At 42.5% G+C, this 19,497-nt stretch overlaps 1 protein-coding gene across 5 annotated transcripts; it reads right to left on the minus strand.

Moving 5' to 3' along the window:
* Positions 1-271: 271 nt before the first annotated feature.
* LOC111964355 (fibroblast growth factor 13) lies at positions 272-18,178 on the minus strand. 5 transcript variants are annotated; one of them, XM_023988226.1, is made up of 6 exons: positions 17,990-18,178; positions 12,414-12,537; positions 6,647-6,757; positions 6,110-6,213; positions 3,299-3,497; positions 272-1,963 (listed from the first exon to the last, which is right to left on the minus strand). In XM_023988226.1, exons 1-6 carry the CDS (start codon positions 17,999-18,001, stop codon positions 1,821-1,823), a joined length of 693 nt encoding a protein of 230 aa, XP_023843994.1. In that variant the 5' UTR covers positions 18,002-18,178; the 3' UTR covers positions 272-1,820. The 5 variants fall into 5 exon arrangements, with proteins under 5 accessions (XP_023843994.1, XP_023843995.1, XP_023843997.1 ...); XM_023988227.1 differs by lacking the exon at positions 12,414-12,537; XM_023988229.1 differs by lacking the exon at positions 12,414-12,537 and having other exon boundaries at positions 17,986-18,178.
* Positions 18,179-19,497: the final 1,319 nt, after the last annotated feature.

A 19,497-nucleotide genomic window follows, 5' to 3' on the forward strand; every position in this document is an offset into this window, starting at 1 on the left:
TGATCTAGGATCAGGTCCCCCCTGCCCATATAATCTTATTCATTATGATTAAAATACAAAACTGGTCCTGGATCAGCACTCCTACTCTGAGAAGCTTTGTGTATGGGCCCAGTTCCCTAGGGATTAATTGATGATGATCTAGCTATTCCATCCATATGATGGTGTTGATGATGATGGATTAATTAATAACCCTTTCATGCCCGGGGTGGAGCCAATATCAACAGGTGGGAAAGAAGGACAAAAAATAAAGCACAATTTAACAAAAATCGTATTTCCTTATAAACATTTTATTCAGTGCATTTTCGTTAGAACAACAAATAACCTACTGCAAGAAGGTACCAGATTAAAAGTGTATCTGTGCTCTGTGGATCATTCACTTGTAGTCTGGTATAGACTGGAGCACAGGGTCCAAAACAGGTAGATAATAAGCAAAGTAGACCTACAGTACATCATGCTGCTATTTCCCAGAGGTCCACAGTCTCCCATGCAATAATAGTGTCAATCAATCAATCAATCAAAATGATAGACATAAGCATCTATTCGGCTCCAGGGGGGGGAAACAATGCAGGAGAATACAAACAATCATTTAATCTGTAAGAGCCCTCAATTTCACTAATAATCCCCATTTGATGGTAAAATAAAAAATCAAGGATTATGTTATTATCCTTTCACACACACACGCAAACAAATGACTGAATACATCTAAATACCATACGAAATGTTGTTTATAGTTTGTCAAAGGAGACTACTAATGACACAATACTGTAAAAGGGTTGACATAAGTTTTTAAACAACTACTCTGTTTCTCTATTTTATTATTAAAACAAGTTGCTGTAGACCACACAATTGTCCGTGTCCGATTACCCGTCACCTCCTTGTGTTGTAACTAGTAGACTGATTGGGTAGGCGAAAATAGAATGTTTCATAGTATGACACATATTGAAAATGGAGTATGCTTTAAATGCCAGGATGTCATGCTATTGAGGAAGAGATTTGTCTTAGACTCACGTGTGTTTGACAACATATCAGCTGATAATCAAAAAAGGGGGATGGGTTGTACCAAAATGAATGAATGTCGGAAAACAACGCAATTGTGCATTAGATGATGCATTCTCAGTATGGGTGAGCCTAGTATGTTGATATTTGTTGCTTACTGCATAAATGTTTACTAAACAGTACGTTCTAAATAGTATGTAGTACAATTAGTACACACTACACAGTGTGTAGTTCTAGTAGTAGGTAAGACAGATTGAGGACATGGCCTATGCTTGTGATTCGATTTATTTATTTKTTCCTTTCTTTCTTTCTTTGCCTTGAGTAAAACTAGAGAAATACGCTTGACTCTTTGGTACACAGGAACAAATGATCGCAATCAGTATAGCTGGCAAGCAATTTCTATGGTAGACGAGGCAGAAGGCTTGCAGATATGTACACCTTGGACTCAAACACACAAAAAAGCTTTTTTTAGGAGGCATGAAAGCAACAGTTGATGGACCACATAAATACTGACCAGTAACTCTCCCTCTCAAGACCTTCAGAGAGATATACATTGGTAATACACTACATATGCTCAAGAATACAAGGAAGAATATAAATTCCAGACCAGCAAAATGGCTTTTCGTATCGAAGTTCATAGCAAAGTTGACCCGCAGAAGCTCGCTCATGATTTATTTAATTGATGATGTCATAGTCTGTCACAGTGGTTTCAGTACACACTAAGCTAAGCTAATTTGCTTCCTCGCCACCTGTTCAGTTTGATGAGGATCAGTTGAGTCTGCTTACAGTGAGAACCGCCCTCTACCTGACGCTGACCACCCCAGCTATGTGGACTGCTCGTTCTGGCTCAGTGTCTTCCCTCCTCCGTTCAGCAGGGCTGATGCACTACGGCTCTTAGTGGGAGTACCGCTGCCGGAGCGGGAGAACTCGGTCAGATCATGGAGTGAGGGTTCCCTGTACATGGCAACTGGAAGACAAAGAAGCAGATAGGGTATCAAGTTTGGTAAAGATCAACTCTGGTTATCTGTATTGTGCAGAGCCTTTGACAAACATGATATTCTTCTGTAAAATGCAACGATATACTAAGGGGAGTCTTTCTAACAAGGCCCTTAACTCCAACAGTTACCCCAACAACCTTCAACACACACACACACACACACACACACACACACACACACACACACACACACACACACACACACACACACACACACACACACACACACACACACACACACACACAGTGTAAGACCCACTCACAGCCTCTCAGAGTAAAGGCGTCAGCATGCTTCCATTCCACTCCCTTAAAAGACATTAGCTTGAAAAATAAGAAAAAAAGTGGCAATAGTACTGTTTGAGTCATGCCTGCTCCCGCTCCTCCTCCAGCATTACGCACTTAAGCCACCATCAGTACGCACACCTGCCTTCCCCCCGTCATGCGCATCAGTGATCATTGAACTCACGTGGACTCAATTACTTGTGTCATTACCTTCCCTATATCTGTCTGTTCCCAAGCTCTGTTCCCGGCTTCGGGATTAATTGTCTCATGTCCGTGTTACCCGTGTTCCGGCGCTGTTCCTGTCTTGTTTCCTTGTCTGTTCCCGAATAAATGTCTGACTCCCCGTAGCTGCTTCTCCTGTCCGGCATCGGCCCTTACAGTTTGTCCATTTTGAGACGCCATAGCCAGTATACACTTCCTCAAAATAGTCTGAATTAAGATAACTCAAGAAATGTAAATTGCTGTCATTAATTTTGATGTTTTTCCCGAGGAGATCTTAGTCGTGCAATTTTACATCTAAGATTTTTGCTGCAGTATTTCTCAATGAAAAATGTGCATGAAAAAATTCTTTGTCTCTTGTTGAATGACAACAGACTTTATTGAAGAATCCCTACTGTTGACCAATCACCAACGAAGGTGCGTAGACTTCAGCTACCGACTTCGGCTTGTCTCCAGAAAAATGTTTGTGTGCTGAACAGCCCCCCAAAAAGTCCAAAACAAACAAAAACATCACAAAATATCATCATAATATATGCACAAACCCTTCCAAACTGTTTCGGCTGGGAAGCATGTGGACGCCTTAGAGCGGAGATGGGCAACTCCTCGAGGGCCTGATTGGTGTCACACTTTTTCTCCATCCCTAGCAAACAGCTGATTAATCAAATGTCATTCTAAACTGAAGATCATGATTAAGTGATTATTGGAGTCAGGTGTGTTAGCTGGGGCTGGGGCAAAGCTGTGACACCAATCAGGCCCTCGAGGACTGGAATTGCCCACCCCTGCCTTAGAGTAAGACCCACTCACCTTTCAGTGGCTTGGGGATGAAGTGGCCTGATGGTTTATTCTTCTTCACATGGTTCCCTTTCATGATGACTCCCTCTTTATTGAGGCCAAGAAACCAGGCCCTGCCCGACTGCTGCTGTCTGTAGAGCATGGAGGAGTAGGTCACGTAGTAGTTCTCAAACACTGACTCCTTGAACTTACACTCCGGGGTGAAGTGTTCCTAAAGAGGGAGACAGAGAGGCGATAAAGACAGGAGTGTGAATTTGAGAGAAATAAAGAGATAAAAAACAGAAAGGGAGAGAAAGAAAGAAAGCTTCACTTAGTTTCAGCCATTTTACTCTCACCCAGGCTATCCATTCATAGCAAATATCCAAAGGGAAGTGAATGAGGACAGAAGGGATGGACTAACTACCTGGCATGAAGCACTACCAGAATCTGTCCAGAGCAGTACAGAAGGCTGAACTAAACGTTGGGACCAATTCCATTTCTATGGTTGGGAACCTTTTACGTGCACAGCTTACAAATCAGCATAGGCCTGCCCCAAAGTGCCCAGCTGCTAAACAGCATAGGCCTGCCCCAAAGTGTCCAGCTGCTAAAGAGCATAGGCCTGCTCCAAAGTGTCCAGCTGCTAATCAGCATAGGCCTGCTCCAAAGTGTCCAGCTGCTAAACAGCATAGGCCTGCTCCAAAGTGTCCAGCTGCTAATCAGCATAGGCTGCTCCAAGTGTCCAGCTGCTAAAGCAGCATAGCGCTGCTCCAAAGTGTCAGCTGCTAATCAGCATAGGCCTGCTCCAAAGTGTCCACTGCTAATCAGCATAGGCCTGCTCCAAAGTGTCCAGCTGCTAATCAGCATAGGCCTGCTCAAAGTGTCCAGCTGCTAATCAGCATAGGCCGGCTCCAAAGTGTCCAGCTGCTAATAGCATAGGCCTGCCCCAAAGGTCCGGCTGCTAATCAGCATAGGCCTGCCCCAAATGTTCCAGCTGCTAACTGCCAGATAGGGCCTGCTCAAAGGTGTCCAGCTGCTATCAGCATAGGCCTGCTCAAAGTGTCAGCTGCTAATCAGCATAGGCCTGCTCCAAAGGTGTCAGCTGCTAATCAGCATAGGCCTGCTCCAAGTGTCCAGCTGCTAATCAGCATAGGCCTGCTCCAAAGTGTCCAGCTGCTAAATCAGCATAGGCCTGCTCCAAAGTGTCCAGCTGCTAATCAGCATAGGCCTGCTCCAAAGTGTCCAGCTGCCTAATAAGCATAGGCCTGCCCCAAAGTGTCCAGCTGCTAATCAGCATAGGCCTGCCCAAAGTGTCCAGCTGCTAATCAGCATAGGCCTGGCTCCAAAGTGTCCAGCTTGGCTACACAGCATAGGCCTGCTCCAAGTGTCCAGCTGCTCATGCAGCATAGGCCTGCCCCAAAGTGTCCAGCTGCTAATCAGCATAGGCCTGCTCCAAAGTGTCCAGCTGCTAATCTACAGTAAGAGATCCCTTTACAACTGGTCGCTTTCAGAATTGAGTTGTGAAAACCTCCGTTGACTGATGAGCTGAATTAAACTCGCTTGCTATACTGTGTGAACAGGCCTATGATGGGAATGTCAGACTATAGGAGCCACCATGAGCCATCCATCACTCTAACAGCTCAGATTGTTGTGGTGAGCTGATTACTTTTCACCTGCACAGTTTGAAAACACAGACTCATTCAATTGCCAGACAAAGGTCAAAGGTCAATACTTTAATTGGAAAAGATCGATACAAAACCTCATTCTGCAAGAGACACCAATGTCTATGGTGATAATACACACACCCACATCCAATCACACACACACACACACACACACACACACACACACACACACACACACACACACACACACACACACACACACACACACACACACCCACACACACACTCACATCCAATCATACACACACACACACATGCACACAGGCTAGGCTTTAGGCAACTTGTCTAACATTTAGCCCAAGCTGTATTTTTCCATCCAGATTTCTAAATGACCTCACCAGAGCTGAAACAATCCCAACTTCAGAGAGCATTTCCATGCTCATGTGTCTCCATGGTAACTTCCAACTCCCCAGAATACAAACCAGCCCTCTCGTAAAGATGGCCCCCAGGTTACCAGTGGGGACATAAACAGAGGGACAAGATCGCTATTACAAGTTAAATACACAATGTGGTGGCCACTGCCACACTCACAACAGCAACTCCTGCACAACTACTGACCTTAGTCATCACACCAGTCACTTTGGTTTTCACACCAACAATTGATGCTTAAATATAATTAACATGGCAGTTAAGGTGACCTTCAACGTAATCAATTAGCTCAGTAACACAGGTAGTAGTATACTTAAGCAAAAACGCCACTCAGGGGTTTGTGGTATATGGCCAATATACCACGGCTAAGGGCTGTTCTTAGGCAAGACACAACGCTGTATATTGCCCCAATACCACAAACTCCCGAGGTGCCTTATTGCTACTATAAACTGGTTACCAATTATAGCAGTAAAAATAAATGTTTTGTCATAGCGTGGTATATTATCTGATATACCACAGCTGTCAGCCAATCAGCATTCAGGGCTCGAACCACCATGTTTATAATGTGATATACACCCTGCCACATGGAAGCCTAACTTGGGAAGTGTGTAGGAGACCCAAAGGAGTCAGCAGGTAGCCTATCAGTTAAGAGTGTTTGGCCAGTAAGCGAAAGGTTGCTGGTTTGAATCCCCGAGCCGACTAGGTGAATAATCTGTCGATGTGCCCTTGAGCAAGGCACTTAACCCTGGATAAGAGTGTCTGCTAAATGACTCAAATGTAAAGTGAGACTCACCGAAGTGTAGAGGAAGCCGTCGTTGTTCATGGCTAGGTAGAGCTTGGTCTGAACCCCCTGGATGGCCACCACTCGCAGCCCAACAGGAATGAGGTTGAACACAGCTGCAATGTGGAATACAAAAGAGAGAGTAGGTAGTACACTTTTAGAAAACAGGGTTCTTCTGTTGTCCCTATAGGAGAAACATTTTTGGTTCCATGTAGAACTCTTTTGGATTCCATGAAGAACCCTCTGTGTAAAGGGTTCTACCTGGAACCAAAAGAGTTCTACCTAAAACCAAAAAGGGTTATTCAAAGGGTTCTCCAATAGGGACAGCCGAAGAACCCTTTTAGGTTCTAGATAGCACCTTTTTTTTATGCGTGTAGACAGTATAAGAGAAACATTCTACTGGAGATGTAATAGCGAACATAGAGCTACAGAAAACATTGAGCAAAAGAGGTGAAGTTGACTATTCTCTCTTCTTGAATTCTATATCACAATAATCTGAAATCTGAACGAATTCAAGGCAAAAACACAGTCAAAAACACATAGTCCTACCATAGCTGTTGTCCTCGTCCTTGGTTCCATCGATGGTTCCATCAGCCTGCATCTGAAGGCAGAAGCCTGTGCGGCTGTACAGCCTCGTCACTATCCCCTTGAGCTGGGGCTCTGTGGAGACAACAGGGAAGAATGTGAGAACAGGAGGAGAGGGAAGAGAGAAGAAGAGAGGAGATATTGGACATATACCAAGTCTATAGTCCAATTATACTAGCTAGTTTTCTACTGCTTCACACACAGTCAGTAGTAAACTACCCGAGGAACCTCAGGCATCCCATAGACATCACACTGTGGCACAAACCCAAAACAGTGTGATGGGTACCTGGGATAGTGGTGGCTGGCCATGCAATATCAAGCTCATTCATAGTTTCAAAAACAGGTGATCTAGCTGTCTGGATACTGTACATTGACACTGTACTTTGAATGTCATTCTTGTTAAGATGATAATATCATGCACAACAGAAGCATGTCAGTGTGAATATGTTGTGCACTTTTCCGATGATGACAGTGTCCTAAGTGTTAGAGTGAGGTAATTAATTGATGAGTGCGTGGACTTGCAGGATCACGACAGTTTGATGGATAGATAGTCAAATAATGTATTTCTTATACTATACCATCACATTTTGGACAGAGGTGCCATTACTCTGAGGCCTTCAAATTTAAAATGGGAGAGGATGGAAGTGTTCGTGGTGTTCGAATTGTTGGTGGTGATGATGATTATGARGATGACAGTTATTGTGTTATGTCGAGAAATCACACTCAAGAGCACACCTGGTCGACTTATTCTCTTCCGTTTCTTAGAGCCAAAGAGTTTGACGCGTGAGAACACGTTCAGCTTGCTCGGTTTCTCACAGGGTCCCCTGTCCCCTGCTTTGCAAATATTCGGACTGCTTGCGCAGCGGCAGGCATTCGCCTTCTCCCGCTCCCGCTCCCTCTTTTGCCGAATGAGGGAGCTGGCGATCGCAGCGGCCATAGCCAGTTTGGCGGTTTAGTGATGGAAAAACGTCCCAGAAGAAAATTCTATATTCACCACTCACCAAATAATGAATATTATCCAATGAAATCTAAGCAGTATTGTTTTTATGTAAACAAAATATTCCATTATATCCTTAAAGTGCGTAACAAAGTCATTATAGTTTTATTGTCACAGCTGGAAAAAAAAAAGATTCTGGATATTCCGAGCAGACAAACCTCTCACTGACACACACTGGTTTAATCAACGTTGTTTCCACGGCAATTCAATGCCAATTCAATGCAATTGCGTTGAACCAACATGGAATAGACGTTGAATTGACGTCTGTGCCCAATGGGCTCGTGCGCCTTCAGCTGTGAATCAACAGCTAGTCTCTCCAATTTATACATTCGATTTGTTGTTGATCACTGCAGCTTCTCATGCGTGCACACCCGCTGTGATGCATCCATCCACCCTTCGTGAGAAAAATGCAGTCCTCAAAATGCTTTTCAATCAATGAAACAACTCTTGTCATAGTTGTGTGTGCCATTAATGCAGCAACCGCAAGCAATCCTCTCCTCAGCTTTGGAGCCAATGCCACATAACCTACAGTATGACTTACAGTAAAGGCTGTTGGCGCCACGTGGTATAACACTCATATATGTTAGGCTATGGCGAGAGAGAGGGAGAGAGAGAGGGAGCGAGAGGGGGAGCGAGAGGGGGAGGTCTTGCCTCATTTTGGTGCAGAGATTCCGCTACTATTCCTTCCACCTCTCCATCTCTGCGATATGAATTGCGGCATAGGAGTCTGAACAAAATACATTAGGAGAAACTGCGGGCGCTTTTTGCAGGCATCTTCGTAACTGAATATCGGCATGTGACAGGCAAGGCATGAGACGCTGATGCAAAACACAGAAAGAAAACGTCGCATCATATAAATCCAGGGAGAACAGAAGATCACTGATAGCACCCTATGGTCTCATGGCAAAATAATCAGGGGAGGGAGGTGTTCCTAGATTAGTGCTTTCTGCTAAAAACGAACTTGTTTTCCGGCAGATTAAGCTCATTCAGCTCCCCTGTCGCCTCTCCAATAGGGCTGCGGCCATGTGAAGTGAATCTYCATAATAGCCTATACTTTCGAGAGGCTTAAATTGGTGCTTTCCGAAGCGCTGACAACATAAGCTCGGACTCATGAAAGACGTTGGGGGGGGTCTTCATCTTGGGGTAACATCTGTCTGTTGCCTCTGTTGAGTCAGGTAACAACCACATCTGTCATCAGATTGAAATGCATTGAAGTTTTGTTGTGGTGTCGGATTTGGCGGCATTTAGGCCTATCCTACATTGAATTAACCTTTCATCCAATATAATAAAATAAGAAGAGTACAAATAAAACGGCAATAACAACAACAACGTCAACGACATCAACAATAACAAAAAGTTGATTTGAGTATGATTTGCCCTAAAAAAATTATGAAAGTTGATAGGGGATCAATGAGTGACGACTCCTAGTTTTATTTTGATTAATAATTAAAGCATAAGCAATACTATTTGTGATTGAAACTGAATGTGAAATAAACATTTACCCATAGATTATTATAACTTTCCCCTATTATAACCGTTTTAGTATTTGGCGATATAATTCCATAAAATTATAGGTCTAGGTTGCTTCATTCGTGCTATAAATCTCGTTGTTTTGATTATCAGTTTCCTTTCCTTTGGTGTTCAATTCCCCTCTCTCTTTGGACCTTTGCTGAAGATATTGGCCAGATAATGTCTTCAATTGCGCCACCTGCATTTCATAAAAGAATCACTCACACATTACTAAACATTCTTGCAATCTCTTGTCAACAGTTAAAATAACAACCGCACAAACAACAACTAAACTTTGAACAGATCCATTTTGTTTACATTAAATATCGCAGGAAAGCAAACAAATGTATCACTTATAACGTCAGCACCTTGGACAGGGAGCGTCACTTAATTCAGCACCTTGGACAGGGAGCGTCACTTATAACTTCAGCACCTTGGACAGCGCAAAAGTACACTTCTATTTCTGTGAAACACCTATTCAATTATATTCGACAGGGAATGTCACTACATCAGCTCTTTGGACCGTAACCGTTAAGATCAGCACCGGGTTGGGGGGACTACTTCAATCCATGCTTACAGGAGCATTAGGCGAGGGCATCAGTAGGCTTGGCCTAATATTTGATTGAATTGACCTGGGCCTCCTTCCAAAACAAAACGCCTTTTTATGTATTTTATTTTAAAAACATAAAGATTAGTCTATCTTTTAATAATAAAATGTATTTAAATGAGCGCACCTGATGTTGATCTCCGGAGAGGGAAAGTCATGCTTCGCGGAGCCAAGGAGGAGCTCTGTGTTAATGTTTTAGCTCTTCCCGATATGCACAGTGAAAGGGGAGAGGACTTTTCGAAGTTTAAACGGAGAATTCTCAAAGGCATTCCATCCATTAAATCCGTGCACGTGGTTGTGATAGGAGATCATTATAACGCATTAGTGGAAGGCCATTATGTCTTCAGGAATGCTCATTAATGATTTATCCCAAGGCATCGCTGATCGGCCAAAAACGTCCATTACTGGGCCACTGTAGCCTACGCTGGTGTGTGGGAAGATAAGGGAACCCCTTTACAAACATCAAATAGCCTATAATGGCTTAGAAGTCTATCCATTGTTATGGCAAATGTTCATTTTATTCACCCTGGCGTTAAAAATACTGTAAATGGCGAATGTTATGGACTGTGACATTGATGTCTTCATGGCTGAATTGATAAACATCCAATAGACCGCAGGTCTCCATTACATACAATTCTCCTACAACATTAGTAAAACAGGCAAGGAAAGAAAACGGAAGCAAAGCAATCCCCCACCCTTAAAGATTTGATCAGCAGCTAATAAGATACTGAAGTAATAAAGAAGAGTGTTCCTAAGCCTACTTCGCTGGACGATTATATTAGCATCCATCCTGTTACGACCCCAAATAATCTGTTTATACATGAAGATGGTCGTCATCATGGTGAATCATAACGGTTTTGCATTAGAGAAATTATCAAAATAAAATTAGCTTTTCAAYAATTAGATTAAAATCAGTCCTAATTAGTCCAGGGAAAAGGCTATTTAATATATAAACGACAATCTATATGAAGCAGGCATATTATGACCCTGTATATTATTAGGTAACGTTCTAAAGACTAACTGACCAATCTTACAAACATAATCATCTCCAGTCATTGGGAAAAGCTTCAAGGTAGAAACAATAGTCAGCTTCCAGAAACAATTTCCCATAATCTCATCTCAGGGCAAGGGCATTATTTTCCAATCCAATTCCAAWCCTTTAGTCTACATATTGTATTTGCAAGGTAGGCTATATCAGGGACACCAGCATCAAAGGGAGAGCTATGTTATCTGCAGCATGAGCYTCACAAACTGATGGTAACTTCTCTCTGTTGAGTTGTCACTCTTTATACTTGAATACTCTCCAGTAGATGGAGCCAAATGAAAGTTAAATAGGAGTGACCTCTACCTCTCCCTCATAAAGTACTGATCAAGGATCAGTTTTGCCTTTTTGATTAAGATTATATGGACAGGGGGAATCTGATCCTAGAAGCACCCCGACTCTGAGACGCTTTATGAATACAGACCCAGAGCTCTGAGACACTTTATGAATACGGGCCCAGCGCTCTGAGACACTTTATGAATACAGACCCAGAGCTCTGAGTCACTTTATGAATACAGGCCCAGAGCTCTGAGACACTTTATGAATACGGGCCCAGAGTTCTGAGACGCTTTATGAATACAGACCCAGAGCTCTGAGTCACTTTATGAATACGGGCCCAGAGCTCTGAGACACTTTATGAATACAGACCCAGAGCTCTGAGACACTTTATGAATACGGGCCCAGAGCTCTGAGACGCTTTATGAATACGGGCCCAGAGCTCTGAGACGCTTTATGAATACGGGCCCAGAGCTCTGAGTCACTTTATGAATACGGGCCCAGAGCTCTGAGTCACTTTATGAATACGGGCCCAGAGTTCTGAGACGCTTTATGAATACGGGCCCAGAGCTCTGAGAAGCTTTATGAATACAGGCTTAGAGCTCTGCACACGTTCATATAATGTGTTACAAGACATCATCACTTAGTACTTCTCCCATGAAGGTAAAAATAATTGAAGGTTTACTGTGCTGCATCCAGCACCATTGAGACACGGATATGCAGAAGAGAGACACCAACTCAGTTGTGAAATCCAAGGTGATTGTTGTGAAGCACTTGAGGGCAGGGCAGAAGGAATCAGAATCTAATCTGTTCTGGATGTTGGCAGTTTGTTGTGTCTAGCAAGGGTCATCATCACATCAATAAAATCATCATCATCATCATCATCATCAGAAGCATATATTTTTTTTGTGTGGAGTGCAGAATATGAATGCAGTTGTGGTAGAATCTTTGTGTTTGCAACATTCAGAATCAGATCCATTTCTGAAAGAGTCGATCAAATACTGTACATGGCAATACTTCTTTTTACAGCCCATTCAGCTATATTGCACAAGCGCACACATGCATGTAAGAGTAATAAAACTGAGTAATGTACTCTGTATACTGCAGTAATGGGTGGGTGGGTMGGTGGGGGGGCATGCAGGCTGGGGGTAGGGGATTCCACTGCTGTGAAAGGGGACATAATAATCCTGGTGAATGACATCAACATGTCATTCAAAGGAAAGCTTGAATTCAAGCAAAACCCAAAGCCCTATATCAAAAAGCCAAACCAGATGCAAACATAACCTTTTTGTTGACAAACCTTCAGGAGAGATTTCTCTTCCCATTCGGATGGCTTTCTTCAATCGACAGCAGAAGATTTTGTAACACGTATTATGGCAGGGGGACTCAATAATCACCACATCCACAGATGAGAAGCTAGAGTCCTGCAGCAACAGAACATAATCCAGGGTACTTAAGGCGACATCTCGCGCTGTGGTTATAGTAAAGCCTACCATAAAGTTAGTAGGAGTTAGATTGTGCACTACCAATACACATACTGTACACGCAGTGAGAAGCTGACACATTATTGATGTCTATAAGCCTCTCACCGGAGACAGCAGAATATCCTGAAAGATAAAGGAACAACACCAATATTAATTATCTCTTGCCTGAGCATCTTTCTTCTGAATGTAATGTACACCACTTGGACTGCAACATGTGAAGTGGCACTGCCAGTACTGACGATGAGTGAGTATGCTGCCAAGACATGTGTCGATGGAGCTCATGTCATGTGAAAGTTTACTAGCAGGGCCTGTGGTGAAGGACATTGGACAGAGGGGTTTTAGTACAAATGCTGGGTGGGGGTTGGGTGGTCCAAAATTGAATTTAAATGTCCTCAATAAAAGCCTTCTTGATTCCTCTCATACCTTTTGCTTTGTCTTTGAGATACAGTGCCTTCGGAAAGTATTCAGACCCATTGACTTTTATCCACATTTTGTTAGGTTACAGCCTTATTCTAAAATTGATTAAAATGTTTTTTTTCCCCTCATCAATCTACACACAATACCCCATAATGACAAAGCAAAAACAGGATTTTAGACATTATTGCTAATTTATAAAAAATAAAGTCTCACATTTACATAAGTATTCAGACCCTTTACTCAGTACTTTGTTGAAGCACCTTTGACAGCGTATTAGGGGAGTTTCTCCCATTCTTCTCTGCAGATCCTTTCAAAATCTGTCAGGTTGGATGGGGATCGTCGCGGCACGGCTATTTTCAGGGCACTCAAGGAACTTCAGAGACTTGTCCCGAGCCACTCCTGCTTTGTCTTGGCTGTGTGCTTAGGGTTGTTTCCCTGTTGGAAGGTGAACCCTCGCCCCAGTCTGAGGTACTGAGTGCTCTGGAGCAAGTTTTCATCAAGGATCTCCCTGTACTTTGCTCTGTTCATCTTTACCTCGATCCTGACTAGTCTCCCAGTCCCTTCCGCTGAAAAAGATCCCCACAGCGTGATACTGCCACCACCATGCTTCACTGTAGGGATTGTSCCAAGTTTCATCCAGAAGTGACGCTTCGCATTCAGGCCAAAGAGTTCAATCTTTTTTCTTTTTTTTCTTCCATAGTCTGAGGATCTTTAGGTGCCTTTGGGCAATTTCCAAGCTGGCTGTCTTGTGCCTTTCACTGAGGATTGGCTTCCGTCTGGCCACTATACCATAAATGCCTGATTGGTGGAGTGCTGCAGAGATGGTTGTCCTTCTGGAAGGTTCTCCCACCTCCACAGAGGAACTCTAGAGCTCTGTCGGAGTGGCCATTGGGTTCTTGGTCACCTCCCTGACAAAGGCCCTTCTCCCCTGATTGCTCAGTTTGGCTGGGCGGCCAGCTCTAGGAAGAGTCTTGGTGGTTCCAAACTTCATCCATTTAAAAATGATGGAGGCCACTGTGTTCTTGGGGAACTTCAATGCTGCATAACTTTTTTTGGTACCCTTCCCCAGATCTGTGCCATGACACAATCCTGTCTCGGAGCTCTACGGACAATTCCTTTAACCTCATGGCTTGGTTTTAGCTCTGACATGCACTGTCAACTGTGGGACCTTATATAGACAGGTGTGTGCCTTTCCAAATCATGTCCAATCAATTGAATTTACCACAGGTGGACTCCAAGTTGTAGAAACATCTCAAGGATGATCAATGGAAACAGGATGCACCTGAGCTCAATTTCAAGTCTCATAGCAAAGGATCTGAATACTTAGGTAAATAAGGTATCAGTTTGTTTATATATATATATATATATACACACATTTGAAAAAACGTTTTTAAAAAACTGTTTTTTGCTTTGTCATTATGGGGTACTGTGTGTAGATTGCTGAGGATGTTTTTTTATATAATCTATTTTAGAATAAGGCTGTAAACTAACAAAATGTGGAAAAAGTCAAGGTGTCTGAATACTTTCCGCAGGCACTAAATGATCAGTTGGCATAAATGAATAAGGTGAAACTGTATCAATCAGAAAGAAAAACATATGTGTGTAGTTAAGTTCTGGTAAGTTACTTTATCCCCAGCTTCCTACACTTTAATGCAGATGATAAGCTGACAGGATGGCTATGTTAGTGTCCACACATGATCAGCGGGCGTTGAGAGACAGCGGTTTTGCAGCCCTAGGGCCGGCTGTGGCTATGGTCAGAGATAGAGCTCCATCTGCCGCCTAACAATATAGAATAAGGTAGTTTGTACTGTCAATTAACTTCGGAAAAAATTACCTGCCAGTCACTTGTTTTCATGTCTACAGCATAGAACAGGGCATTAACACAACAATTCATATGGAACAAAAATACAAAAACATTTGTTTATGCAAGATGTTGGAGTCTGACACAGAAAAACAATACCCCTTTGACAGTCTGTCTGGAATGTCCAATATGAATGTTGAGCTGAAACATTACCACAGATACCTAAATGTTACTTTCCTCTAATGAAAAGGCAATTAAAAGTTCTATCATCTCAACATATAAATCCTCATGTTTATCAACCTTTCTATGGCTTTATCTGCACTTTATTTAACCTCCTTAATTCACATGATTGAATAAACTTTAATTAGTTTATGTCTACACCAACTTAATCTGCTCCATAGTCTAAAAATTCAAGATCCTTTGGGATCCTTAGAAATTGGTTAAATGACATCTAACCTTTTACCAGAGAGAGAGAGAGAGAGAGAGACAGGAGACAGAGACAGAGACAAGACAGAGAACAGGAGACGAGAGACAGAGACAGAGACAGAGACAGAAGACAGAGACAGAGACAGGAACAGAAGAGAGAGAGAGAGCGAGAGAGAGAGAGAGGGAGAGAGAGAGAGATGTTTTGGTTGCATCCTACTGGATAAGGCTGGTTTTGATTTACCCGGAGTCTGAATAGCTCTTCAACTCTCTTTCGTGTCGTCTGAGATTCCCAAAGATTGGAAAGCAGCTGCGGTTATCCCCTCTTCAAAGGGGGGACACTCTTGACCCTAACAGCTACAGACCTATATCTACCTACCCTGCCTTTCTAAAGGTCTTCGAAAGCCAAGTCAACAAACAGATTACCGACCATTTTGAATCCCACCATACCTTCTTGCCGCTATGCTAATCTGGTTTCAGAGCTGGTCATGGTGCACCTCAGCCACGCCTCAAGGTCATAAACGATATTCTTAACGCCATCCGATAGGAACAATACTGTGGCAGGCCGTATTCATTGACCTGGCCAGGCTTTTGACTCTCTCAATCACCACATCCTCATCGCAGACTCGACAGCCTGGTTTCTCTAATGATTGCCTCGCTGGTTCACCAACTACTTCTCTGATCGAGTTCAGTGTGTCAAAGCTGGAGGGTCTGTTGTCCGGGCTCTGGCAGTCTCTATGGGGGTGCCACAGGGTTTCAATTCTTGGACCGACTCTCTTCTCTGTATACATCAATGATGTCGATCTTGCTGCTGGTGATTCTCTGATCCACCTCTACGCAGACGACACTATTCTGTATATTCTGGCCCTTCTTTTGACACTGTGTTAACAACCCTCCAGGCGAGCTTCAATGCCATACAACTCTCCTTCCGTGGCCTCCAATTGCTCTTAAATACAACGTAAAACTAAATGCAGTGCTCTTCAACCGATCGCTCTCCTGGCACCTGCCCGCCTGTCCAACCATCACTACTCTGGACGGCTTGACTTGAGAATATGTGGACAACTACAAATACCTAGGTGTCTGGTTAGACGTGTAATACTCTCCTTCCAGACTCACATCAAACATCTGCCAATCCAAAGTCAAAATCTAGAATTGGCTTCCTATTCCGCAACAAAGCATCCTTTACTCATGGCTGCCAAACATACCCTTGTAAAAACTGACCATCCTACCAAATGCCTCGACTTCGGTGATGTCATTTACAAAATAGCCTCGAAACCCTACTCAATAAATTGGATGCAGTCTATCACAGTGCCATCCGTTTTGTCACCAAAGCCCCATATACTACCCACCACTGCGACCTGTACACTCTCGTTGGCTGGCCCTCGCTTCATACTCGTCGCCAAACCCCATGGTTCCAGGTCATCTACAAGACCCTGCTAGGTAAAGTCCCCCCCTTATCTCAGCTCGCTGGTCACCATAGCAGCACCTACCTGTAGCACGCGCTCCAGCAGGTATATCTCTCTAGTCACCCCAAAACCAATTCTTCCTTTGGACGCCTCTCCTTCCAGTTCTCTGCTGCCAATGACTGGAACGAACTACAAAAATCTCTGAAAACTGGAAACACTTATCTCCCTCACTAGCTTTAAGCACCAGCTGTCAGAGCAGCTCATAGATTACTGCACCTGTACATAGCCCATCTATAATTTAGCCCAAACAACTACCTCTTTACCTACTGTATTTATTTATTTATTTATTTTGCTCCTTTGCACCCCATTATTTCTGTCTCTACTTTGCGCTTTCTTCCACTGCAAACCAACTATTCCAGTGTTTTTTTAGTTTTTATTTTACTTGCTGTGTTGTATTCACTTCGCCTCCATGGCCTTTTATATTTTTATTTATTTATACATATATTTGTTTGCCTTCACCTCCCTTATCTCACCTCACTTGCTCACATTGTATATAGACTTATTTTTTTTCACTGTATTATTGACTATATGTTTGTTTTACTCCATGTGTAACTATGTGTTGTTGTATGTGTCGAACTGCTTTGCTTTATCTTGGCCAGGTCGCAATTGTAAATGAGAACGTGTCCTCAATTTGCCTACCTGGTTAAATAAAGGTTAAATAAAAAAATAAAAATAAATAAAAAAATWACCTGGAGTCTCTGAGGTGCCTGCAGTGCTCACCATGATTAAATATGTATTTTTAATTACATTTAGCCTATTATTAAAAGTTATGGCAATGTAATCTGATGGCATTATGTGCTTTTATTGTCCTAATTTCCTGAAATCATATGAATGCTATGAATGAACTTTTTTTTCTTCTAATGTCTAACTGTGAGGTTATTATGAGAGCTCGCGGTCTACTTGCTCTTCTGTTTCTTGTCTGTTATGGCACTTACAGTTGGCATAACAGACTGGGTGTCTCTCTCTCGTTTCACGCCCATACGGTCATATTCTCGCCACTGCTCAAATCCATGCACAGTGAATATTCTGTTTAGCCTACACTGTTCACATTTTTATCCAGTCGTTTCCCCCTGTTATTTGTATAATTGTATCGACTGTGTTTAGATAGCCTTATTAATAGTCAAAACCGTTGTGATATTCAATTATTGACGAGGGGACTGAATTAGTCTAATTAAAAGATAATTAACCGGCATTATGTTAAACCCCTAAATTTCAGTTAAAGTGACGTATAAAGCGTTCCAAAAAGCTACATAAATTCTGTAATTTAAGTAGGCTACTTACTCACCTCTGGTTGCATGTTCCTTTTCCTCTTTTGTCACTTGTTTTGCCGTTTTCGGGCTCATGGAGATAGAGCCCTGTCTTGGGTTTGGAAATCCCACAATGAAACTTCAACTCAGCAGAACAACGCCACGCTAGTTCTCTTTCGAAATAGCAGATTCCATAAAGCGGTTCCAGTTAAGAAATCCTCAGCTGGGGCTCTGTGGAACAAAAACACAAAGGGTAGTAGTCTATTTGACCGTAGGCTAGTCCTACTGGTCGTTTAGTCTAAACAAAGCTGCTGACTTCATTTGTTGAGAGCGGTCATTTGGAAAACGTAATTAAGCCTACCATTTGAATTCAGTGTCCAATAAAATAATCTTAAACAATATATTTTCAGCATTGTTATAAACAACATAAAACAGTTTGATCGCATACTCTCAGATTCCACACCACCACGTTTTTGAAAGCAAAACTGCCATAACAGAGAGAATCAGACACACATAAATTGGTATAATTAGCTAGGTTTCCATCCAATTGGCGACAGATTTTTATGCGAATATTCAGACAAATGCATATAGAAATATGCGCATTTCGCCACAAGTGGTGTGTTTTAACCAAACTGGCTTGCTGCGGGGAAAAAATCAGTGCGCGATGACATAGTGCACACAAAATGTACTTTTTCGCTACGTTTTCATGTACCTAATAAAAATCGAAAGTTCAATGTTCAACTTTGGTCTTGGCAGATGAGCTCTAGCCAACAGCTTGCCAATACAGTACTGGCAGGATGTGCGGTTAGGCTAGTGTACATGATGAGATGATTATGGATATCCTAATTGAATATTGTATGTCCATGTATATTACTGTAAATATTGATCACATTCTCTGTCTATGATTATATATTTTGATACATTGACTGTTAATATTGTGAACCTATGTTATACATTTTTTAACCTCCTGTTTCAGGAAGTGATGTCACTGAGTACTGCCCCTATATAAAGGACCTTCCACGCCCACCTGGGATACGGATGCCTGATGAAGATCTAAGGGTCGAAACGTTGTAAATAAATGTCACATGGGAACATGAGCAGCAGTGTGCGGCGATTTCCTTTCTGTGTTCCAGGAGTTTGCCCACAACTCCAACGGAAAGTACCTGGATGTGCCTATGTTCTTCAGTTTTTGTACATCATTATGGATAAGAGCATAATTGTATTTGTCAAAAGACAGTCAAACATTGATCATGTCACCAGAATAAGACCCTCAGATATTTATTGGAAAGGAGCATCAAGTTCATCACTGCACTTTCACCACCCTGGAAGTTCATCAATTTATTTCATCTGTAGCCTAATAAACTGCATTGTTTCCCGATTCGTAGTGGGAGGACCACACGCCCTATCATTGTGTGACTACAAGTTTACTTCAATATGATGGTTATTATATCAATATTATCGCATAAAGGCCTTTCCACCGCCATTTCTCGCATAACGAATTGCATCGTCACAAAGATCCCACCATGTCGAACAAACAAATTATATG

This window comes from Salvelinus sp. IW2-2015, linkage group LG5 (genome assembly GCF_002910315.2).
Source record: "Salvelinus sp. IW2-2015 linkage group LG5, ASM291031v2, whole genome shotgun sequence".
Classification (NCBI taxonomy): domain Eukaryota; kingdom Metazoa; phylum Chordata; class Actinopteri; order Salmoniformes; family Salmonidae; genus Salvelinus; species Salvelinus sp. IW2-2015.

Bases quoted from the DNA above. Each gene is read 5' to 3' on its own strand.
- LOC111964355 (XM_023988225.2), bottom strand. From the start codon at position 7,619: ATGGCCGCTGCGATCGCCAGCTCCCTCATTCGGCAAAAGAGGGAGCGG. The intron at 6,214-6,646 runs GTAGGACTATGT...TCCACATTGCAG, and splicing joins GGACGAGGACAACAGCTATG to CTGTGTTCAACCTCATTCCT. The intron at 1,964-3,298 runs GTGAGTGGGTCT...TTTGTCTTCCAG, and splicing joins CATCCCCAAGCCACTGAAAG to TTGCCATGTACAGGGAACCC.